This window comes from Oncorhynchus keta, chromosome 8 (genome assembly GCF_023373465.1).
Source record: "Oncorhynchus keta strain PuntledgeMale-10-30-2019 chromosome 8, Oket_V2, whole genome shotgun sequence".
Classification (NCBI taxonomy): Eukaryota; Metazoa; Chordata; class Actinopteri; order Salmoniformes; family Salmonidae; genus Oncorhynchus; species Oncorhynchus keta.
Window position 1 is genome coordinate 21,545,478 of NC_068428.1, and position 22,189 is coordinate 21,567,666.

General features: G+C 42.7%; 2 protein-coding genes across 2 annotated transcripts; both read right to left on the reverse strand.

Annotated features, from left to right (window-relative positions):
• Window positions 1-8,074: 8,074 nt before the first annotated feature.
• Window positions 8,075-11,299, reverse strand: LOC118383121 (E3 ubiquitin-protein ligase rnf146-like). Its single transcript, XM_052523832.1, has 3 exons — window positions 11,095-11,299; window positions 10,679-10,741; window positions 8,075-10,016 (listed from the first exon to the last, which is right to left on the reverse strand). Exon 3 carries the CDS (start codon window positions 10,013-10,015, stop codon window positions 8,882-8,884), a length of 1,134 nt encoding a protein of 377 aa, XP_052379792.1. The 5' UTR covers window position 10,016; window positions 10,679-10,741; window positions 11,095-11,299; the 3' UTR covers window positions 8,075-8,881.
• A 1,009-nt stretch (window positions 11,300-12,308) lies between these two features.
• LOC118387203 (R-spondin-3-like) lies at window positions 12,309-19,391 on the reverse strand. Its single transcript, XM_035775370.2, has 6 exons — window positions 17,309-19,391; window positions 14,020-14,211; window positions 13,756-13,896; window positions 13,395-13,541; window positions 13,074-13,253; window positions 12,309-12,995 (listed from the first exon to the last, which is right to left on the reverse strand). The coding sequence occupies exons 1-6, from the start codon at window positions 17,373-17,375 to the stop codon at window positions 12,955-12,957; spliced, it is 768 nt and encodes a 255-aa protein (XP_035631263.1). The 5' UTR covers window positions 17,376-19,391; the 3' UTR covers window positions 12,309-12,954.
• Between the last annotated feature and the right edge of the window lie 2,798 nt (window positions 19,392-22,189).

Here is a 22,189-nt window from a genome sequence, read left to right on the forward strand (position 1 = left end):
TTCAGTTCTGCCCACAAATTTTCTATGAGATTGAGGTCAGGGCTTTGTGATGGCCACTCTAATACCTTGACTTTGTTTTTGTTTTTCTGGGGTCTTGGCTGATTTCTTTCGATATTCCCATGATGTCAAGCAAAGAGGCACTGAGTTTGAAGGTAGGCCTTGAAATACATCCACAAGTACACCTCCAATTGACTCAAATGATGTCAATTAGCCTATCAGAAGCTTCTAAAGCCATGACATAATTTTCTGAAATTTTCCAAGCTGTTTAAAAGCACAGTCAACTTGGTGTATGTAAACTTCTGACCACCTGGAATTGTGATACAGGGAATTATAAGTGAAATAATCTGTCTGTAAACAATTTTTGGAAAAATGACATGCACAAAGTAGATGTCCTAACCGACTTGCCAAAACTATAGTTTGTTAACAAGACATTTGTGGAGTGGTTGAAAAACTAGTTTTAATGACTTCAACCTAAGTGTATGTAAACTTCCGATTTCAACTGTATCACATAATAAAACCTATATGGAAATAGCAGCCATAGCAACAGTAAGCTAATGGTTTTTGCACAGACAACTACTGAGCTTTGGTGACACCCCTGCCCAGGGCAAAGTCCATTTAAACTATACAGTATGTACCATTAGGGAATATTCATAGTACTGTATCTGGTGGCTCTTAAAAAATGACTTAGAGTTGAGAGAAGTGAACATGCAACTATTTAAATGTAAAAAAACAAGTGAACTTGACTTTGGCCACGCGAGAAGCTAACTCTCTCACAGTGAGCTAGCAACAGTCCCAATGCAGCATGTGCGGTGTACAGTATGATGCTATGTGAGTTATGAGGGAATGTGTTCAGACAGGCTGTCTTGTTGGCTTCCTGACCTGTTGGATTCTAAGTAGAGCTGCAGGGTTTGAATCTGACCCTGTCAGTCGATGTGCAACAGGCTGAAGGGACAGCTGACCCTGTTCAAGCAATTACCACGTAGGAAGATGAGACCCCTACAACCAGCAGGAGGCCTGTCAACAGATTGGTCATGGTGGCCCAACACCTTATTAAGACACTTTATGTTGGTGTTTCCTTTCTTTTGACCAGTTACCTGTTTCTCCCTCACACTTTCTCTCTGTCCTCTCTTCTATCCTTCATCAGACTAGCTCCATTTATTTCTGTCATACTCAATCACACATTCAAATCTCTATTAATCCATTCTGTCATTGTTTTCTCTGTTTATGCTTCCATGTTACCACTGCTACAGTGCCTTGGTTAATGTAACATGCATGGTGGACGATAAACTAGAAATAATTATATGATGTACGAGTCCAGAACTGTGTCATAGGTCGAGATATTTATGAGCATAGGAAGGTGATAAAAAAATGTAAAAAACATTTAACCTTTAATTTAACCAGGAAGAGCTCATTTAGGTTTGAAATCACTTTTTCAAGAGCATCCTGGATAGGCAGCACCAACTCATTACACAACTACAGACAGACAACATGAAAAACTACTCTAGTATTCTAGTAAAAATCATAAAATTCACAAGAGTATAACAAAATCATAAAACAGCAAATTAAAAACATTGACAGGTCAGGGAATCAGCCTCAAGATCATTCATCAGTGATTTAAAATCACCAATCAGGACAAGTTCTTCCAGTTTAAAAGTATTTTGTAAGGCGTTCCAAGCCGATGGCACAGAGTACATAAAAGCCCTTTTACCAAATTCAGTTGGGACATTTGGAACAGTTAGCAGGATAAAGTCCTGCGAACGAAGAGAATACCCACCACATCTCTGAACAATAAAAATGCCAAAATAAAATGGTAGTAAACCCAAAATGGCTTTGTAAATAAAAGTATACCAGTGACTGAGGCTAGCCCACCCTGGTATACAAAGTGCAGTGGTGCGTAAGGGTTTTGCAGTTTAAAATGAATCTCAATGTGCCATGGTAAAGGGTGTCAATTGATCTCAAACACTGAGTGGAAGCATAAAAATAAAATATCCCCATGGTCGAGTAAAGGGATAAATGTAGCTGATACTAGCCTCCTGGCTTCAAAAGAAAAACAGGCCTTATTCCTAAAATCATAGCCGGTGGGTGACATCTGAGAGTTATTCATGTTCGCGGTGGCACTGTTTTCACAGTGGGATGCCATCGGAGTATTCATGGTTTAAAGCAGATGATGGTTACAGTAGAATGAGGTCATGCTGGTTCCTATTGGGCCGAGACTACAGACACGTCTGTGAATCTGTCCGCATCCATGTCTGTTCTACCACTGGAAATAGGCTACCAACAACCACACACACACACACATGCACACACACAAACGAATGCATGCATGCACACACATGTACGCAAACTTACAGGCACCAGAACTTAACTCTTACCTAATGGAAATGTGGTTTTAATAGATGGAATAGATAAATCGACCAACATAGAATGGATTAGTTCAAACATGTCTCAACGTATCAACAGAACATAACTCACAATGTAAGGAATACACAGCCCCTAAGCATTAAAAAAGAAATAAAAGTCCCATCCGAAGAAAAACAAACTTGCAAAGAATAACACACACAAAAACAATTGTGCTCTTGAACTACAGGGTGGTGGGAGTCAGATAGACAAGAACAATCCAACTATTCCTGTAGGACTGGGGGTTGTATATCCCAGTGTATTGCATGCAGAGAGAGGGTGTAGACTACATGGGTTATGGGAGAGTTAAATTACTTTTGCCTGTCTTCCCTCTCTCTCTCTGTCTCCCCTCTGTCTGCCTGTCCGTCTGTCCGTCTGTCCGTCTGTCTGTCTGTATTCAGGGCTATGTCTGGCCTAGTCCATACGTACCTAAGATGAACTCTTTTAGCATGTTCTCTTTCATCATCCCTATTTTTTTCCATCCCTTCCTCTCTCCCACTGATTGCTCACTCACGTTCTTATTCCATCATCCTTCTTTCACTCTACCTCTTTCTCCACCCCCCCTCTCTTCTTCCTATCTCTCATTGCTCTCTCTCACTTTCTCATCTTCCTGTCTCCTTATCTCACTCCCTCCCACTCCAACCACCTCCCTTTCTCCCTCTATCGGTCTTCCTCTTTCATCACTCTCTCTTTTTCTCTCCCCATGTATCTTTCACATTGGCATCATAAGACCCCAAGTGTGTTGAATTTCTATATTTATCACCTGGTGACCATAATAACATCTATATACAGTATGTCTTTCACATGGCTCTCATCTAAAATGTCTAATTGTATTACATACCACGTCTGCATTGTTTTTTAATAAAATCTTGAAAAAATTATGTTTTATATGTTCAGCCATTAGAGGTCAGAGTTGCCTCTTACTTGCCCTAAAAAACAATTGTTGGCATATGAGAACAACAATAACTACAACAATGACAGTGTCTATCATAAATGAAAGCTAAATAAATACAAGTACAAACTGAATGTCTGAGAACACACTATGTGAGAATGCTATTCATTGACTACAGCTCAGCGTTCAACACCGTAGTGCCCTCAAAGCTCATCACTAAGCTAAGAACCCTGGGACTAAACACCTCCCTCTGCAGCTGGATCCTGGACTTCCTGACGGGCCGCCCCCAGGTGGTGAGGGTAGGTAGCAACACATCTGCCACGCTGATCCTCAACACTGGAGCTCCCCAGGGGTGCGTGCTCAGTGCCCTCCTGTACTCCCTGTTCACCCACAACTGCATGGCCAGGCACGACTCCAACACCATCATTAAGTTTGCTGACTACACAACAGTGGTAGGCCTGATCACCGACAACGATGAATCAGCCTATAGGGAGGAGGTCAGAGACCTAGCCGGGTGGTGCCAGAATAACAACCTATCCCTCAACGTAACCAAGACCAAGGAGATGATTGTGGACTACAGGAAAAGGACCACCGAGCACGTCCCCATTCTCATCGACAGGGCTGTAGTGGAGCAGGTTAAGAGCTTCAAATTCCTTGGTGTCCACATCAACAACAAACTAGAATGGTTCAAACACACCAAGACAGTCATGAAGAGGGCAAGACAAAGCCTATTCCCCCTCAGGAAACTAAAAAGATTTGGCATGGGTCCTGAGATCCTCAAAAGGTTCTTCAGCTGCAACATCGAGAGCATCCTGGCCTGGTACGGCAGTGATGCAACCTCGAACCGCAAGGCACTTCAGAGGGTAGTGCGTACGGCCCAGTACATCACTGGGGAAAAGCTGCCTGCCATCCAGGACCTCTACACCAGGCTGTGTCAGAGAAAGGTCCTGAAAATTGTCAAAGACCCCAGCCACCCCAGTCATACACTGTTCTCTCTACTACCGCATGGCAAGCGGTATCGGAGTGCCAAGTCTAGGACAAAAAGGCTTCTCAACAGTTTTTGCCCCCAAGCCATAAGCCTCCTGAACAGGTAACCAATGGTTACCCAGACTATTTGCATTGTGTGCCCCCCCAAACACTCTTTTACGCTGCTGCTACTCTATGTTATCTTATATGCATTGTCACTTGTCACTATACATTCATGTACATACTACCTCAATTGGCCTGACCAACCAGTGCTCCCACAGTGCTCCCACACATTGGCTAACCAGGCTATCTGCATTGTGTCCCACCACCCGCCAACCCCTCTTTTTACGCTACTGCTACTCTCTGTTCATCATACGTGCATAGTCACTTTAACCACATGTACATACCACCTCAATAAGCCTGACTAACCGGTGTCTGTATATAGCCTTGCTACTCTTATTTTCAAATGTCTTTTTACTGTGGTTTTATTTCTTTACTTACCTACACACACATACATTTTTCCCCTCCACACTATTGGTTAGAACCTGTAAGTAAGAATACACCTGTTGTATTCGGCACACGTGACAAATACACTTTGATTTGAACACAAAGTACATCATGGTGTGTGATTTATACAGGTGTACTGGGGATTTATTGCATAATGGCATATACAGTGCACACGGAAACTATTCAGACCACTTGACTTTTTCCACATTTTGTTACATTACAGCATTATTCAGACCGTTTACTCAGTACTTTGTTGAAGCACCTTTGGCAGCGATTACAGCCTTGAGTCTTCTTGGGTATGACGCTACAAGCTTGGCACACCTGTATTTGGAGAGATTCTTCTATTCTTCTCTGCAGATCCTCTCAAGCTCTGTCAGGTTGGATGTGGAGCGTCACGGCAGAGCTATTTTCAGGTCTCCAGAGATGTTCGATTGGGTTCAAGTCCAGGCTCTGGCTGGGTCACTCAAAGACATTCAGAGACTTGTCCTGAAGCCACTCCTGTGTTGTCTTGGCTCTGTGCTCAGGGTCGTTTTCCTGTTGGATGGTGAACAGTTTGCCAAAGTCCGAGGTCCTGGGCGCTCTGGAGCAGGTTTTCATCCAGGATCTCTCTGTACTTTGCTCTGTTCATCTTTCCCTCGATCCTGACAAGTCTCATTGTCCCTGCTGCTGAAAAACATCCCCACAGCATGATGCTGCCACCACCATGCTTCACTGTAGGAATGGTGCCAGGTTTCTTTCAGACGTGACGCTTAGCATTCAGGCCAAAGGGTTCAATCTTGGTTTCATCAGACCAGAGATTCTGAGAGTCTTTAGGTGCCTTTTGTGAAACTCCAAGCGGGCTGTCATGTGCCTTTTACTGGCTTCCGTCTGGCCACTCTACCATAAAGGCCTGATTGGTGGTGTGCTGCAGAGATGGTTGTCCTTCTGGAAGATTCTCCCATCTCCACGGAGGTATTTTGGAGCTCTGTCAGAGGGACCATCGGGCTCTTGGTCACCTCCCTGACCAACGTCCTTCTCCCCCGATTGCTCAGTTTGGCCAGGCAGCCAGCTCTAGGAAGAGTCTTGGTGGTTCCAAACTTCTTCCATTTGAGAATGATGGAGGCCACTGTGTTTTATGGGACCTTCAATGCTGCAAACATTTTTGGGTACCCTTCCCCAGATCTGTGACTCAACACAATCCTATGTCTGAAATTAACAGACTATTCCTTCGAACTATTCCTTCGAGCTTTGCTTTTGCTCAGACATGCACTGTTAACTGTGGGACCTTATATAGACAGGTGTGTGCCTTTCCAAATCATGTCCAATCAATTGCATTTACCACAGCTGGAAACATCCCAAGGATGATCAATGGAAATAGGAGGCACCTGAGCTCAATTTCAAGTTTCATAGCAAAAAGTCTGAATACTTATGCAAATAAGGTATTTCAGGTTTTTTTAATATACATTTGAAAAAAATGATGGGGTATTGTGTGTAGATTGATGAGGAACATGTTTAATTTAATTAATTTTAGAATAAGGTTGTAACATAAGTGTGGAAAAAGGCAAGGGGTCTGAATACTTTCCGAAATGTCTGTATGTTCCTGTTGCTGGAGGCGTCTATCATTAAGCAGCTGTCACGAATAGCGATTTGACCACACAGGCCATAGCCACGGAAGCACCCACCTACATCACCACAGACTCTGGTGGTTATCTTTGAGCAGGGCAAAGCTGCTGAGATGACTGCAGGAGCACACCGTGTGGGTGGAGTTAGACATCACATACACAGATTTGCAGATGTTATTGCAGGTGCAGCGAAATGCTTGTGTTTCTAGCTCCAACAGTGCAGTAATACCAAGCAATAAAATAAAAAACAATACACACATAATCCGTAAATAAATATTAAATAAATTATATAGGATTAGACATGACTGGAACACAGTACATACATAAAACACTATTACAGTGACCAGTGTTCAATGACTATGTACAGTTGAAATCAGAAGTTTACATACACTTAGGTTGGAGTCATTAAAACTAGTTTTTCAACCACTCCATAGATTTCTTGTTAACAAATTATAGTTTTGGCCAGTCGGTTAGGACATCTACTTTGTGCATGACACAAGTCATTTTTCCAACAATTGTTTACAGACAGATTATTTCACTTATAATTCACTGTATCACAATTCCAGTGGATCAGAAGTTTACATACACTAATTTAACATTGCCTTTAAACAGCTTGGAAAATTCCAGAAAAGGATGTCATAGCTTTTGAAGCTTCTGGTAGGCTAATTTACATCATTTGAGTCAATTGGAGGTGTACTTGTGGATGTATTTCAAGGCCTACCTTCAAACCCAGTGCCTCTTTGCTTGACATCATGGGAATATCAAAAGAAACCAGCCAAGACATCAGAAAAAAAATTGTAGACCTCCACAAGTCTGTTTCATCCTTGGGAGCAATTTCCAAAAGCCTGAAGGTGAAAGTGGTACCAGTACAAACAATAATATGCAAGTATTAATACCATGGGACCACGCAGCTGTCATACCGCTCAGGAAGGAGACGCGTTCTGTCTCCTAGAGATGAACGTACTTTGGTGCGAAAAGTGTAAATCAATCGCAGAACAAAAGCAAAGGACCTTGTGAAGATGCTGGCGGAAACAGGTACAAAAGTATCTATATCTATATCCCCATAAAACAAGTCCTGTATCGAGATAACCTGAAAGGCCACCCAGCAAAGAAGAATCCACTGCTCCAAAACCGCCATAAAAAGCTTATCCACAGGCGCATCAAGATCCACACCAAGTGAATCCAGGGAAACATCTACACAATTTTCATCCGATCAGTTTCAGTTTGCAAAACAATTCCCTAATTTTCCTGCTGCTTAGTCATTCTGTATGGTCAGAGGCAGGAGGAATAGAGTAACTCACATGTTTCAATGTTTCAATCCAAACAACTAGTGTCTTTGTCATGCAAACGTTTCTGCTTTATACTTGATGAAAAGACGAGTCATTGAGTTTCTCATGCCTACAAGTAACCATCTTTTTCCATCAACATCCGTTTCATTTTGTAATTTTTCATCTGAGTGAGGAAGTCTCCTGATATAGCATTTCCCATCATTTCCACCTAGTGAGCTGATGTTAGAATTTGGTCTTAATTGACCTGCCTGGTCAACAATGTTTAATAAAAAAAACCTTGCGGGTGTAAATTCACAATGCTGAGTCACAACACTCATGCACACTGAGCATATTGTATCACCCAAAGTCATATGCATATGTAATAGCTATCACCTTCCAATAATTGTCATATTCCCATTAAGTTACCAATAAAATTGAACTCGTGACTTTTCAATTAATGTCAAAGACAAACTTTATTGTTTTTGAGAAAACACAGTTAGAGACCACACACATATGTTAAATAAGTCAAAAATACTTTTTTTGTTGACAGAAGAGTTCAAATAATAGGTTCAAACTTCAAAACAGACTCATTAACACTCAGAATACATCTCCCATCCAAACTGTTTCCATAAAATACTAGAACAAGTCATAGAAATCATCACTCGTCTCTACACTCAAGACCTCTCTACCAGTAGAATCTCATCACCTTTCACACAACACAAGCGCACACTTTTTATATTAAGATGGAATATGACCTCAATACACAGACAAAAAAGCACGCACGCGCACACACACTCACACGCACGCACACACTCAATAGAGATGAGAAAATACATTTCTTACAGCAAAAAACAATGTACAGCAAAACAATAATTATTTTTTGCCTCCGGTTAGAGATGGGATGCTACATTTAAAAGGTTAAGTCCCCTCCAAATCTCAAACCGTTATCATTTCACCATTTCTCTTCAAATATTTAGTACCAACGCATGGTTAACATGGGCTCAAATGGCTACAGTGGCAGACAGTGGAGCAGTATGGGCTATTTCATTGTGTGCAATGTTGCATAATCTTGCTGGCTGACATATTATTATAAACTATTGATTAGCATATGTGCCTGACTGAACTGTATATGTAATGGAAATGGCTGATCTGCTATCTTCCCCTGGGTTCTTCACTACCACTATGGGCATGAAGTGAACGCGTTTTTTTGCTGAGCCGGGATGAGTGCAGAGACAGTGGTCCAGTTGTGGTCACACCTCAGTGACACTGCACTGACCGTCAGGGCTGCGTGAGCGCACAGTAAGGCCTCTGCTAGAGGACCCACCACCAGGTGGCAGTCTGTCAGGCTGGACCTCCCTGAGCCACCGCTGTAGGAGTCTGTATCTGGTCCTCCGTCGAACTCCTACTTCTCGTCCCCTCCTCTCCCTGTCCCACCCCTGGCCTACCTCATCACCACCACCATACTCATCCTCACTGCTACCAGATGCTGACTCGTACGCCTGGCTCATGGTTAAAGCTACATCTTCATCCTCCTCTTCTTCCCCCTCTGGTTGGCTGATGATGAGCTGGGACAGAGAGTCTTCCAGGGACATGAAGGCTGGGGTGGCAGGGTGGGCCCCCAGGACTGTAGGGGGTCTGACAGGTGGAGCTGGGATGAGAACCCCTGAGCCGCCTGCCTGTGACCGTCCAGTCACATCCTCCCCGTCAGCAGAGCTTGACCGCTCCACTGTCGCTGTTGTGACCAGAACAGCTGCCATGGCAACTACTGGCGGGGCGGAGTCAGGTTCCAGTCTGAGTCCGGCTACACCCTTTTTGGGAATGTCCACCATGTCACGCTTCATGCGTCGGCGGCGACCATGCTCGTTGCGGCGGTACTGCACCATGTTCTCCAGGTCAGCCACGTACAGGAAGCCAGCAATCAGCATCTCGGCACGCTTCCTGCCCTTGGCCAAGGCGTCCTCCAGCTCACGGCTGGTCCTCTCGTCATACTGCCACCATCCATTCCTCCCCTCGTAGTACCAGGCATTGTCTCCCCCAGCGTTCCTCGGCCCGGCTCCTCCTCGCCCCCCTGCAGCTGCTGCCTTCAGCTCCTCTGGGGACAGCAGGGTGGGATGCTCCAGGAAGTCCTCAGGTACTTCCTGTCTGCAGAGAGCACAGCGCTTGCTGTGCCAGGAGGCTCCTTTAACGCACAGGAAGCAGAAGACGTGGCAGCAGGGCAGGCGAACCGGGTAGACACAGGTCTGGAGGCAGATGGCACACTCCGGCAAGGGGTTGGCCGAAGGTTTAGGGGAGGTGGGGGAGTCACCAGTACAGGCGTCCCCTCCATCTTCCACCTTAGAGGACACAGAGTCCACAGTGTGGTCTACCTCACCACAGCTCGCCATGCTGAGGGGGGAGACAGATCATTAAGCTAATGCTGAGAGACAGATCATTAAGCTAATGCTGAGACACAGAAAGACAGATCATTAAGCTAATGCTGAGACACAGAAAGACAGATCATTAAGCTAATGCTGAGAGACAGAAAAAGACAGATCGTTAAGCTAATGCTGAGAGACAGAAAAAGACAGATCGTTAAGCTAATGCTGAGAGACAGAAAAAGACAGATCGTTAAGCTAATGCTGAGACACAGAAAAAGACAGATCGTTAAGCTAATGCTGAGAGACAGAAAAAGACAGATCATTAAGCTAATGCTGAGACACAGAAAAAGACAGATCGTTAAGCTAATGCTGAGAGACAGAAAAAGACAGATCTTTAAGCTAATGCTGAGACACAGAAAAAGACAGATCATTAAGCTAATGCTGAGAGACAGAAAGACAGATCGTTAAGCTAATGCTGAGACACAGAAAAAGACAGTCCTGCGGACTAATTTTAAGCAATATTCTCAGCCCCCAGTTGAACAAAATCACATACAAGCTGTCACGAGAGACTCAATTAGCAATATGCCTAAATATCTCAAATGTGAATTTCAGATGATTTAGCTGGCTAGAATATTTTGTGTCAATCATATTGTCCTAATTACTATGATGGGAAAAAAATGAACTACTTACTCTCTCAAGCGCAGTTACTGGGATGACATCAGGGTCAATTCTGTATTCTCTCAAAGTTCCTCTCTATGGAAAAAAATATTGTTGAAAAGAGACAAGACTCAGGAGTCTGTTTAATCCCACGTTTCCCAGAGAGATAAAAACACGGGTTAGCTATAATTAGAGAGGGTATGTTGCTATAACGTTAGCCATCTTGCTAATTTAAAGCGAACAGGACAATCACCATAAAGAACATAGCTAGCTACTAAATACACACATCAATAGTATGATGTCGCCATCAAACTAGTTAGCTTCTGTACAGTAGCCATTTCTTGTTGACAAGTTTTGCTTTCGAATTACTGTTAGCTTCGGAGGCCACAGTTGTCAGTGACACACCGCTTGACTGTCTTCTACCTCGAGCGTATTTCCTCCACACTCACCTGTCATGAATAGCGTTTGACCATCGCTCAGTGATGTTTTTAGACCAGTCGCAAATTATTGATCGCTTTCGACCTATAAACGCTAGCTAATCACTAAAATATCTTCTACCAAAACAAAGCAAAATACTGACGTTCCTCCTCCTTCCGTGTATTCATACACGTAACGGGATGACGTTGCGTGGTCTGTCTGCCACCTCAAACTTCGGAGGAGGTTGATCATACAGAATATCGTGTGGGTGGTTTTATTTGTCAGCTTCTCCTCGTGGCTGTGACCACATCATAACCATGATACAATTGGCATTAACACATGGCCTCATGTATTATTGCTTGCGTATAACATGTGGGTGCTTATATTTGTCCTGTTTCACACATGTACAAGTGTGTCAGCTATTATATGCAAGTGTGAAATGGAAATGTGTTTTTTGATATCCCAACTCCCTGAGGGGTGTCTCAGGGAAGAATAGGAGAATAGGGTCACGGCCAGCCATTATCAGAAACGAACATGGAGCAATCAAGTTTAAGTGCCTTGCTCAAGGGCACATCGAGCTATTGAAAACTCTAGGCAGCATTATGCGTTCTCCTTACAGTTCTCAGGCATTAGCTTTGCCCACAACTGCCTCATGTGAACTACAATCCCGACACTGTGTTTTAACGTTTTCATCGCTTGCAATACCGTTTTTGAAACATATGGCCCTTATCTTTCATCAGCGAGAAAGTATCCTTCAACTAAAAAAGTTACACTTACAGTAGCAGTTTTGCACAGATCCATACAGCTATGGGTGTCTCCAACCGAAAAAAAACTACACTTCTCGAGTTGCACATGTACATTACACACAGGTGTTCGGAGCATGCTAGATAGGTGTCTGTTTTCCCCAAACAAGCGCTGTAACATGGAGATATGGCGGTATGAGAACACTAACCCTAACTGTACCAATGTGTGTATAAATTTAACCTTGTATTTTTTTCTGCTATGGAAGATAAGGTCCTTATGCTGCCAATAACGTACAGCAAGCGACGCTTGTTACTGTTCAGATTGAGCATCCCCGTACAGAACACGCCTTCGTCAAATGACTCTTATGTGTAATGGAACTGAGTCATGATCAAGGGCGAGGGCACATCGACAGATTTTTCACTTTGTCGGTTTAGGGAATTGAACGCTCCAACCGCTAGGCTACCTGCCGCCTTAATGTAGGAGAAAATGTATAGAACACATTGTATAGAATTTGTTTTATTTAGCTAGCTATAGACATCTTTGGAGTAGGCTTTCCACCTAACAACGTTTTTTGGTAAATGTTTTAAAAATTCAGTCATGTTTGTGAAGACAACATACTGTAATTTACTATAAAATCACCTACACAAACATTTTATGTAGGTCTATAACAATGATTGCAATCATGAAAAGGAATCAATAGTTTCAATTTGACTTGCTATACAGAGAAATGCTACACATGTTAGAACAAGTGGGCTTGCCACCATCATGATAGAAACAAAAAAACTATTAGAATAACACACTTTGCTTTTTGAACACTGCTCAATTCAGTCCATATCAAGTTAGTGACCTTTTCCTGGAATGGATCGTGTGGGTGACATGTCATAATGAAGAAAAAAATGTTGAACACAAAATTCTAGAGCAGATGATAATGTTATCTTCTCCAAGGTCTCTCAACCAAGGCAGGCCAACAGCTGGTCACAAACATAGAGGAATAAATTGTTGCACACTGTTCCTGACAAGAAACGACTGATGTTCAGGCAATGGAGGTCTCTCTTTCAAACCAGTTAATCCAGTCCTCCTGTCCTTCCATCCTGTTTTGGATCACATCTGCCACTTGCTATTATTTTGCTCCCACCAATGATCTTGCATCAATGTTCTGTTGGCCTAATGCCTTTGCCATCTGATCTTCCTGTGGAAAGGGAGAGGACAATGCAAGATGTGTGAAAACTGAAATAAGTCAAACATTTCACATTGATCACCAGTATACCTGGACTCGGTCTCCCTTTGATGACACATTTCCTCCACTCTTTGACTTTGGGGCAGGGGTCGCCGTACAGAGTGGGGTGCCGTAGGACCTCTCGTCTTCGTACCTCCACAAAATTCCTGTAGTCCCTCCCTCTCCGAAAGCAGAGACCCCAGTCTCCCCATTCTCCCACCTGACAGTGTACTGAGAGAGATATGTGGGGCATGACATTGTAGGGTAGATAGATACACAAAATGTACACTCAAATTTGCATTGTAGAGTGATCGATCAATGATATATTGGGATGGCATGTACAGAGATGGGGGAACACAGAGAGTCACTAACCTTGAGAAATGCACTCCATGAGCTGTCTATCAGGCTCAAACCCCCCTGGGCAGGTATGATGGCACTGGCCATGCAGGAGGTACAGTCCTGCTCTACACCTGGTGCAGGTGTTCCTCGTCACACACACCTCACAGCCCACTAGACAATCTGGGACGGAGGGACATAGACGTTAGAGACACATTTCTATATAGATCTCTCTCCCTACTGTAAATATGTACTTTATATGTCTTCTGTGATTTTAATGCATCCAAGCCCAGATTCTTGGCTGACCAATACTAGATCTTATTAGTTTTAACCAGACTTTGAACACATTATGACTATGAAGGAAGATCACAGTTCAGCTGTAGTGTAATAGACTTACCATTGCACTCTCTTAGTGCAGCGTTTGGGGTCAGGCCCTCGGGGCAGCTGTTCTCACAACTCCCTCTGTACAGGTAGTGGCCCTGGTGACAGTGAGTGCAGAAGTTCCTGTTGAAGCAGGAAACACAGTCCTCCCTGCACTCTGAGACACAGACAGGGACCATGGTTAGAGTGGATACATGATCAGGGCATTACACTGTGTATGACATTATTATCACAACACTCCATAAGAGTGTCGGTGTTGTTCATCCATCACATGACTCACTGGTGCAGGTGTTGACATGTGGGGAGCGTGTCCCATAGTGACCTCTGGGGCAGGATAGCAGACAGGTCCCCCTCTCCCGCATCCCATCATGCTTCAAGTGGAAGAAGAGGCGGGGCTTACAGGACAGGCAGCCGTTTAACGCTGAGCATGTCAGGCAGCCAGCATGACACAACCTGCTCACCACTAAGCCACCTGGAGAGAAGAGCTGGTGTTATGGCTGTGTGTGCCTGTCTCTCTCGCTCTTTCACTCACACACGTGTGCATGTGTTCCGGCATAAGAGAGGATGCAGTTACATGTCTTGAGCACGTGCATGTGAAATTTGGTCAAACTTGAATCCCATACAACTTCAGTCTTTTTTGGAAGACCTACATTATCACAAATCATTATGCTCTCCACTCAATGTATACAGCCAACCTCATAAACCTGAGTAGTGACTTACTATACCTGGCACATTAATGTTCCAAGAACAGGATCAGGGGGTTTATCAAACCCTCAGCCAAACTTTACAATGTTCACATAGTAAGCCAACGCATATAAACCATGAAAATATATGACCGCATTGTTCCCGGAAAGTACAATTTACTGCACCCACATAGTAATGTCCATGCTTTTACACATGTATGAAGAGGAGTTGACTGTGCGTATAATTACGCAGAACAGGTGTCCGCATTTCAATCAGGTCCCATCAAAATGTGTCGGTTGACTACTTACGTCTGTGTCGTGGATGTCTTGAGAAATATTGTCCGTTAATAAGATCCAAGAAGTGCAGAATCCAAATCAGAAATGGTAACCAAATTAGCATTTTTCCCCTCTTTGGAATTAAGGTTCTTTGTACAACAGCTAAGTCACCTTTTGATGTAAATAAAATACCTGAAAAATATTTTTCCCCCAGAATTGTGTTAAAAGAACATCATCCACAATTGTCCCAACCCCAGTATGCACGCTAGAGAACAAATCTGTTTTCCAGAAGAAAAATACAAGAAAAATTCCATGAAATCACCCATGCCGTCAGAATCCATAAGGAATGAAAACATCTCAGAACATCATGATAGTCTCACCTCAAACCTAATGCAAGGTTTTGGGTTAGCAGCGAGTTTGCTTTCTCCCCCTCTCTCAGTCTCACTCACAAACTCATTTTCTCACACACATACACACCTGTTCTCAATGCAAAAGTTGTCATATTCAAGTAAGCACTTCAAGTAGACCTATTAACTTGTATTGTCCTGTTGAGTCTGCTTCACCTACTTGGGATTCTCCTCATCTGCATAGATACCTTCATCATTCCACAGCCACATGTCTTCCCCCATTCTAATGAAAAGAGGATGACTGGGTGACTATGTGTAAGAAATATGTCAGTGCATTTGGTTTCATTTAAAACAGAGGAGCATAAGTGCACTTGTGAGTCACCTCACAGATTTTACACCGGGCACTCTGTCAATGTCACCCTGGCAGCTTGGATTGAGTGAAAAAATATAAACTTCAAAAAGAAGCCGGATTCCCCTTGTATCTACATTTCCGACAATACATTGCTGACTGAAAGCTTGACGACTTTTCCCTGAAGTTTATGCCCCAAAACGATGCTGTGACTGTGTGTTTCAGATTAACTCAGAAGTGAATGTTACCAGAAAACTAAAACCAAACTCTCAAATACAGAGCGACTTTCTAACGTCCGACAAGAAAACAAAACAAAGCTGAAGAACAGATAGGACAGGAAGGTGTCAGAAAGAATCAACCATTGCCACTTCTGTTCGCTATGGGTAACAGGCAAAAGCCACACACACTTCCAAAGGGATAATTGTTTGGATTCCCAGTTTACATTATGGCCTGGGAACCACAAACCAATGCAAAAACCACCCGACAGACTTGCCTTTGTGTCTTTTACATAGAAGTGTTCTCTCGCTCAGAAACTCTTATTTTTTTTATGACTATCAGCTAATATCCTGTTTACTTCACCTAGAGCTCATCTGAACAACACAATGTATTTATTGTCTGTTGTTAGCTAGATGGACACCATAGTGCTTTTTTAAAATGTGCATTTCAGCAGGGGAGGGGGAGATTAATAACATCTCATCTAAAGTTCTACTTCTGGTTTCTGGAAAAATGTCAAAAATGGTATCAGAGGGCGCATTCATGGGGTTGACGTTGCAGCGGATTTATCTGTTGAGACAAAAGCCAAAGACGCTGCTAGACTGGAGCTGGATGAGTCTAAGACCAAATTGAAAACAGGTTCTCCTATACACACACACATTTTTACATTAAAGAAAATTACTACTTTATTTCCCCAGTGAAATTACAGAAATGTTCACATATTGGTCCCTCAAGGACAAGATAACACTGATAATAAGACAAAACAGAACAGAGCTCCCTCTTCTAGCTGTATAAATATGCTTTCATGCAGTGTTGGGAAAATCATGTTTTTGCCTTTCCAGTTCCCACCGAATATCACTTAAAAACAGGTGGGTGGGCTGTCACAGGCAGACAATGTGACTGTCGGGGTCAGAGGGGTGGGGTTCCACACCCAGAAACCCCCCTACATCACTGGAACGCCAGATCAGATTCAGAGGAAAACAAATCGCTAGAGAGGGAGGCAAATCAACCCAGCTGTGGGGGGGGGGGAGGAGACATAAATGAAGATGTCTTACACAGGAAGTTAACCATTGAAAACAATTGTCAGTTCCGGTCTACTTAAGGGGTGGCTCTCCCAATGACACCAACATGATAGCAGCCGGGTCTGGTCTACTTAGTTCATTGACTAGAACAAATGAGTGAGATGTCTCCCATCCTTTCATCTCTGGGCGGAAAAGCAAGAGAGATAAGCAGGGGGCGGGGTCTTAGATTGTTGGTTTTCTGCACTGGCTTTAACATGTCAACCAATAAAATATGATTATGCATGTGGATGAACGCAGGCATAGCATTAAAAACAGAAACTTGATGCATCTGTCCATTAGTATAATTACAGTGCATTTTTTCCTCAATGTTATTCTCATAATAAACCTGATTATAACAATGTAGAAACGTAACATCCCTACAGCAGACCACACATGTCAAGTGTCATGGCTTCTGAAAACCCTGTGATAAAAGATGAGTGAGATAACATCTCGACACCCGAATAATGTATGTAGCGTGAAGAGGTGAGGAATTTGGGAGAAGTCTTGGCGGCAGGCCAATGCTTAGTGAACAGTCTGAAGCATTCAGCCTGAAGCTCTGACCACCGTGACAAACTGTTAGGGAAAGAAGATGGAGGCCTGAGATAGACAAGGCTCTAGGCCAGGGGTATTCAAAGCTTACCGTATGAGGTCCAGAGGACTGCTGGCTCTTGTGCCCGATAATTAATTGCACCCACCTGGTGTCCCATGTCTAAACCAGTCCCTGATTAGACAGGAACTAGCTTTGAGGTTCCAATTTTAATTTGGAGGGCTCTCTAGCATTTCATTAATGCTACATCTTTATAACAGAGAAAATGATAAAGGCACTGGGTGAATATCACTCCTCTCAAAAGATAAAGAGGCACATTTCTATGACAGGGAACTAAAATAGTATGACAGGAAACAAATTCTGGTCAGCTTGATGGAACATGGCAGGGGCCACTAGGACTACACCAAAGAGATTTACAGGACACAACATTTAATTGGACAGCATATAAAAGTGTTCCAAAATACTCTGCATTGTACAAATTCTAAATGGCAGACAAAACAGATGAAACGCAAACAGATAAAGACTAGCGACTGAAAAATAAGTAAAGACTAAAGATTCAAACTAAAGGAAATAAAACAAAACACAGGTTAAATTTATAATTCAGACAAATTTGACTTTAAAAAGGCCTGGTAAATCGGTTGTTGAATCATGTTGTAGAAAGGTCTCTCCACTTCACCCTCTGGCTCGTTTCAGAAGTTTCTAAGGAAAGACGATCAAAACATCATTGACATTTTAAAAGTAGCATGATAAGATGCTATTTTTAACATTCAAAGTCATGAAACATAACTCTATGACAAATTAACTTAAAGAATAGGACATCTACTAATGTAGGATATCCTACATGACTCACTATGATATCTGTCATGTCTATACAGCGACCACAGGAATTTGCCCCTCTGTCTATAAAGGATTCAAGAAAAAGTCAACATTTCAATAACATCATTTACATCGTTCTGATCTGAAAACCCAAGGTCGCCCAATATTAGATGTTTGATTAATGATTTCATTATTTAATGAGACTAGGTCTAAGGGCATTCCATAGCGACTGCATTCGACATAAGTCATGGTCCAATGACCGTACCTGCTAGCAGCATGTGTCCCCGGTCCAAAGCTAGATTCTATAATCGGTAGACGGTTCTATTAAATCCAGTTTTGAGATGCTACGCTCCAAAATCTAATATGGATGCTAATGTTAGTTTTTCGCTTTGCGCACACCGGTCTGTTATCTAATAAGTCCGGCAAAACAGGCAGGTGCTGTCCCACATGAGAAATAAAGGAAATGTGTGCACGCAAAGCTAGACATTGGCATCCATATTACATTTTGATTTGGGGAGGGGGTAGCATCCTAAAAGCTGGATTTAATAATTTCTTGTACACTGCTCGCAATGCAAACCGCGATTCTACAATCATAACCGTCTACCGATTATGGATGTAGCTTCGAATGCGGGACATATACTGCTAACAGGTAGTCATTGGACCATGAGTTATCTGACCAGGGTTGCCATGTCCACAGTTTTCCGCAATTGGGCTATTTTGAAAACGATGTTATGAAAATGTTTTGGTCACAGTTATTTTTTTTTTAGCTACTTTTAAATTACACCATGGCATATCCCTTTCTGGGGGGGTGGTGTCTGTGTGCTTGAAGAGAGGGCTGCAGCATACTATTATAGTATATTATAGTATAGTTAAACACGTCCACGCACACAGGTTAGTGCTTTCAGATACATACCCTCTAACAGTGCACATCGGGAAACACACACTCTGCCCCCTTTACCTCAAACACAGACACACACCTCCTTTACCTCACACACAGACACACACCTCCTTTACCTCACACACAGACACACACCTCCTTTATCTCACACACAGACACACACCTCCTTTACCTCACACACAGACACACACCTCCTTTACCTCACACACAGACACACACCTCCTTTATCTCACACACAGACACACACCTCCTTTACCTCACACGCAGACACACACCTCCTTTACCTCACACGCAGACACACACCTCCTTTACCTCACACGCAGACACACACCTCCTTACCTCACACACAGACACACAACTCCTTACCTCACACACACACTCTGCCTCCTTTACCTCACACACAGACACACACCTCCTTTACCTCACACAGACACACACCTCCTTTACCTCACACACACACACACACACACACACACACACACACACACACACACACACACACACACACACACACACACACACACACACACACACACACACACACACACACACACACACACACACACCTTACGTCACACAGACACACACACACCTTACCTCACACACCTCCTTACCTCACACACCTCACTCTGCCTCCTTTACCTCACACACACACTCTGCCTCCTTTACCTCACACACAGACACACACCTCCTTTACCTCACACAGACACACACACACACACACCTCCTTACGTCACACAGACACACACCTCCTTACCTCACACACCTCCTTACCTCGCACACAGACACACACCTCCTTACCTCACAGTTCCGTGTCAATGAATGTTCTTCTTCTATACTGAACATGTGTTGGATGTAAGGGACTATATCCAGCATCTTTATAGAGAATGAAGATTCTACACTGAGAGAGTCAAAGGTAAAGTCAGTTTAGTTAATCACACATTACACACTGTCCCTCTGGAAAAACATAGGGAAATATGTCATTATACTCTAGTATATACAGAGCAATACCATGCAAGGCAGGGAAGGGCAGCAGTGTTGTGCCTGGCTATATGTGTAGTGTCACTGTCAACACCGCCAGCTTCAATCGCACCCAGTGGTGCAGGTGTATTGGTGGCCATGCATATGCCCACCTACTGCTCTACAGATATAGAGTACACTCACATTTACTCACTAATTACCCATGAGCATAATTTAATAAGCGAACAATCCATTTGAATTCCTTTCATCTTTGCCATTATTAAGTGGAGGGAAGGACCAGCTATATCTAGCTACCTACACCATATAGACAATTGCTGATAATTAATTAATAATACCTGATGGCAGAGAGAGGGTGATGGTCAAAAGTTGGTATGTCAAGCCGTGTTAGCTGGAGCTGGCTAGACTTGAACGATTATTGGACAGTGTACACACAGACGCACACATAGACACTTGTTTGATATGATAGCTCTCTAGCTTGAGCTCGATGCTTCTTGGGTTTTAATGTAAGCTCCCCGCCTTGTCTGTCAGTAAAGCTACCAAGCACTGAAGGAAGGCATTTACATTTCGCTTACTGAAGGCTCTAAATTACTTACCTATCGCTCCAGCTAGCTAGCTTTCACCAGGTTAGTTATAATATTTTTCACCACAATTTGCAAATAAATTCATTAAAAATCATACAATGTGATTTTCTGGATTTTTTTTCTCATTTTGTCTGTCATAGTTGAAGTGTACCTATGATGAAAATTACAGGCCTCTCATCTTTTTAAGTGGGAGAACTTGCACAAATGGTTCAGTTCCCCAATAGCTGTCCCTCAATCATTTGAGACCCCTCCCAGCCCCCCCAAGAAGTGAATACAATTTATCCCATTCCCCACCCCCAAGAACCCCCCAATGCACAAACAACCAAGAGAATGAACTAAGGCAAACCGGCATTAGTTGTGAAAACACTGCCCCCCAGTGTCATTCAAACATACTTTTTATGATGTTTTATTTTTTAAACGTTTATCTTTGACCATCATTCTGTCTCTCACACAGCAACTCTACTCCCACTTGTCTCCAATTCCACATCCCAACCCTCAGCTTCCCTCAGCCCATCCCATCTATGTATGCTGGCCACCCACTTCGGGTTTCTACTCAACACATACAGTGGGGCAAAAAAGTATTTAGTCAGCCACCAATTTTGCAAGTTCTCCCACTTAAAAAGATGAGAGGCCTGTAATTTTTATCATAGGTACACTTCAACTATGACAGACAAAATGAGGGAAAAAAATCCAGAAAATCACATTGTAGGATTTTGAATTAAAAATGCTACAATGTGATTTTCTGGATTTTTTCTCTCTCATTTTGTCTGTCATAGTTGAAGTGTACCTATGATGAAAATTACAGGCCTCTCTCATCTTTTTAAGTGGAAGATCCTGCACAATTGGTGGCTGACGAAATACTTTTTTGCCCCACTGTTTCTTTCAACTATACTGTGATAGATTGAAATTGTATGTTAACTATCTAATCAAATATAATCCACAGATTGTGAGTTGAAGAAAAATAATTTTACTAAGAGTATTAGTCTATTAGCAATTGATGGACTCGTTCCTCCAGATATCCTAACAGTACTATTTCTAGGGTCAATTTTAGATCAATGCTATGCATTTTCAGCCATTCCTGAACCTGAGACCAGAAACAGGCTACCTGAGGGCAAGACCAAAATAAATGGTCTATTGATTCTGTATCCTCACAACAAAATCTTCAGAGCTTCGATGATTTTATACCCCAAATATTCAACATTTTGTTGGTGGCAAGAATTCTATATAATAATTTTAGCTGAAAAGCACAAAGTCATCTTGCATTGTTTTATATATCAACTCATACACCCTGTACCATGGAATCGGTACATCAAAAATCTCTTCCCAAATATTTTGCAATCTGTATGGCACATTTGTCTTCATCCTCGTCCTCATATGAAACTGGTATACTTTCCTATTTATGATATTTTTATTCCTCTGACAGATTTGATCCTTTATATTGGGCAGACAGACCAGTTCCCTACCTCCTCCCGCTGCCACCTGCCTCATACATTTTTGGGGTAATTCTGTAATCAATTGGTTGTACTCTTGGATTGAGCAGACCTTCCCGTACAATTCTGATAACTCCATGAAGGACATAACTCTACCATTACAATTTACAATATCATTTAAGAACAAAATACAATTTTCAAACATCTTTTCCATAAATACAGGTATTTTATCAACCAGCACAATTGAGTTCAGCCATAATATTTGTTA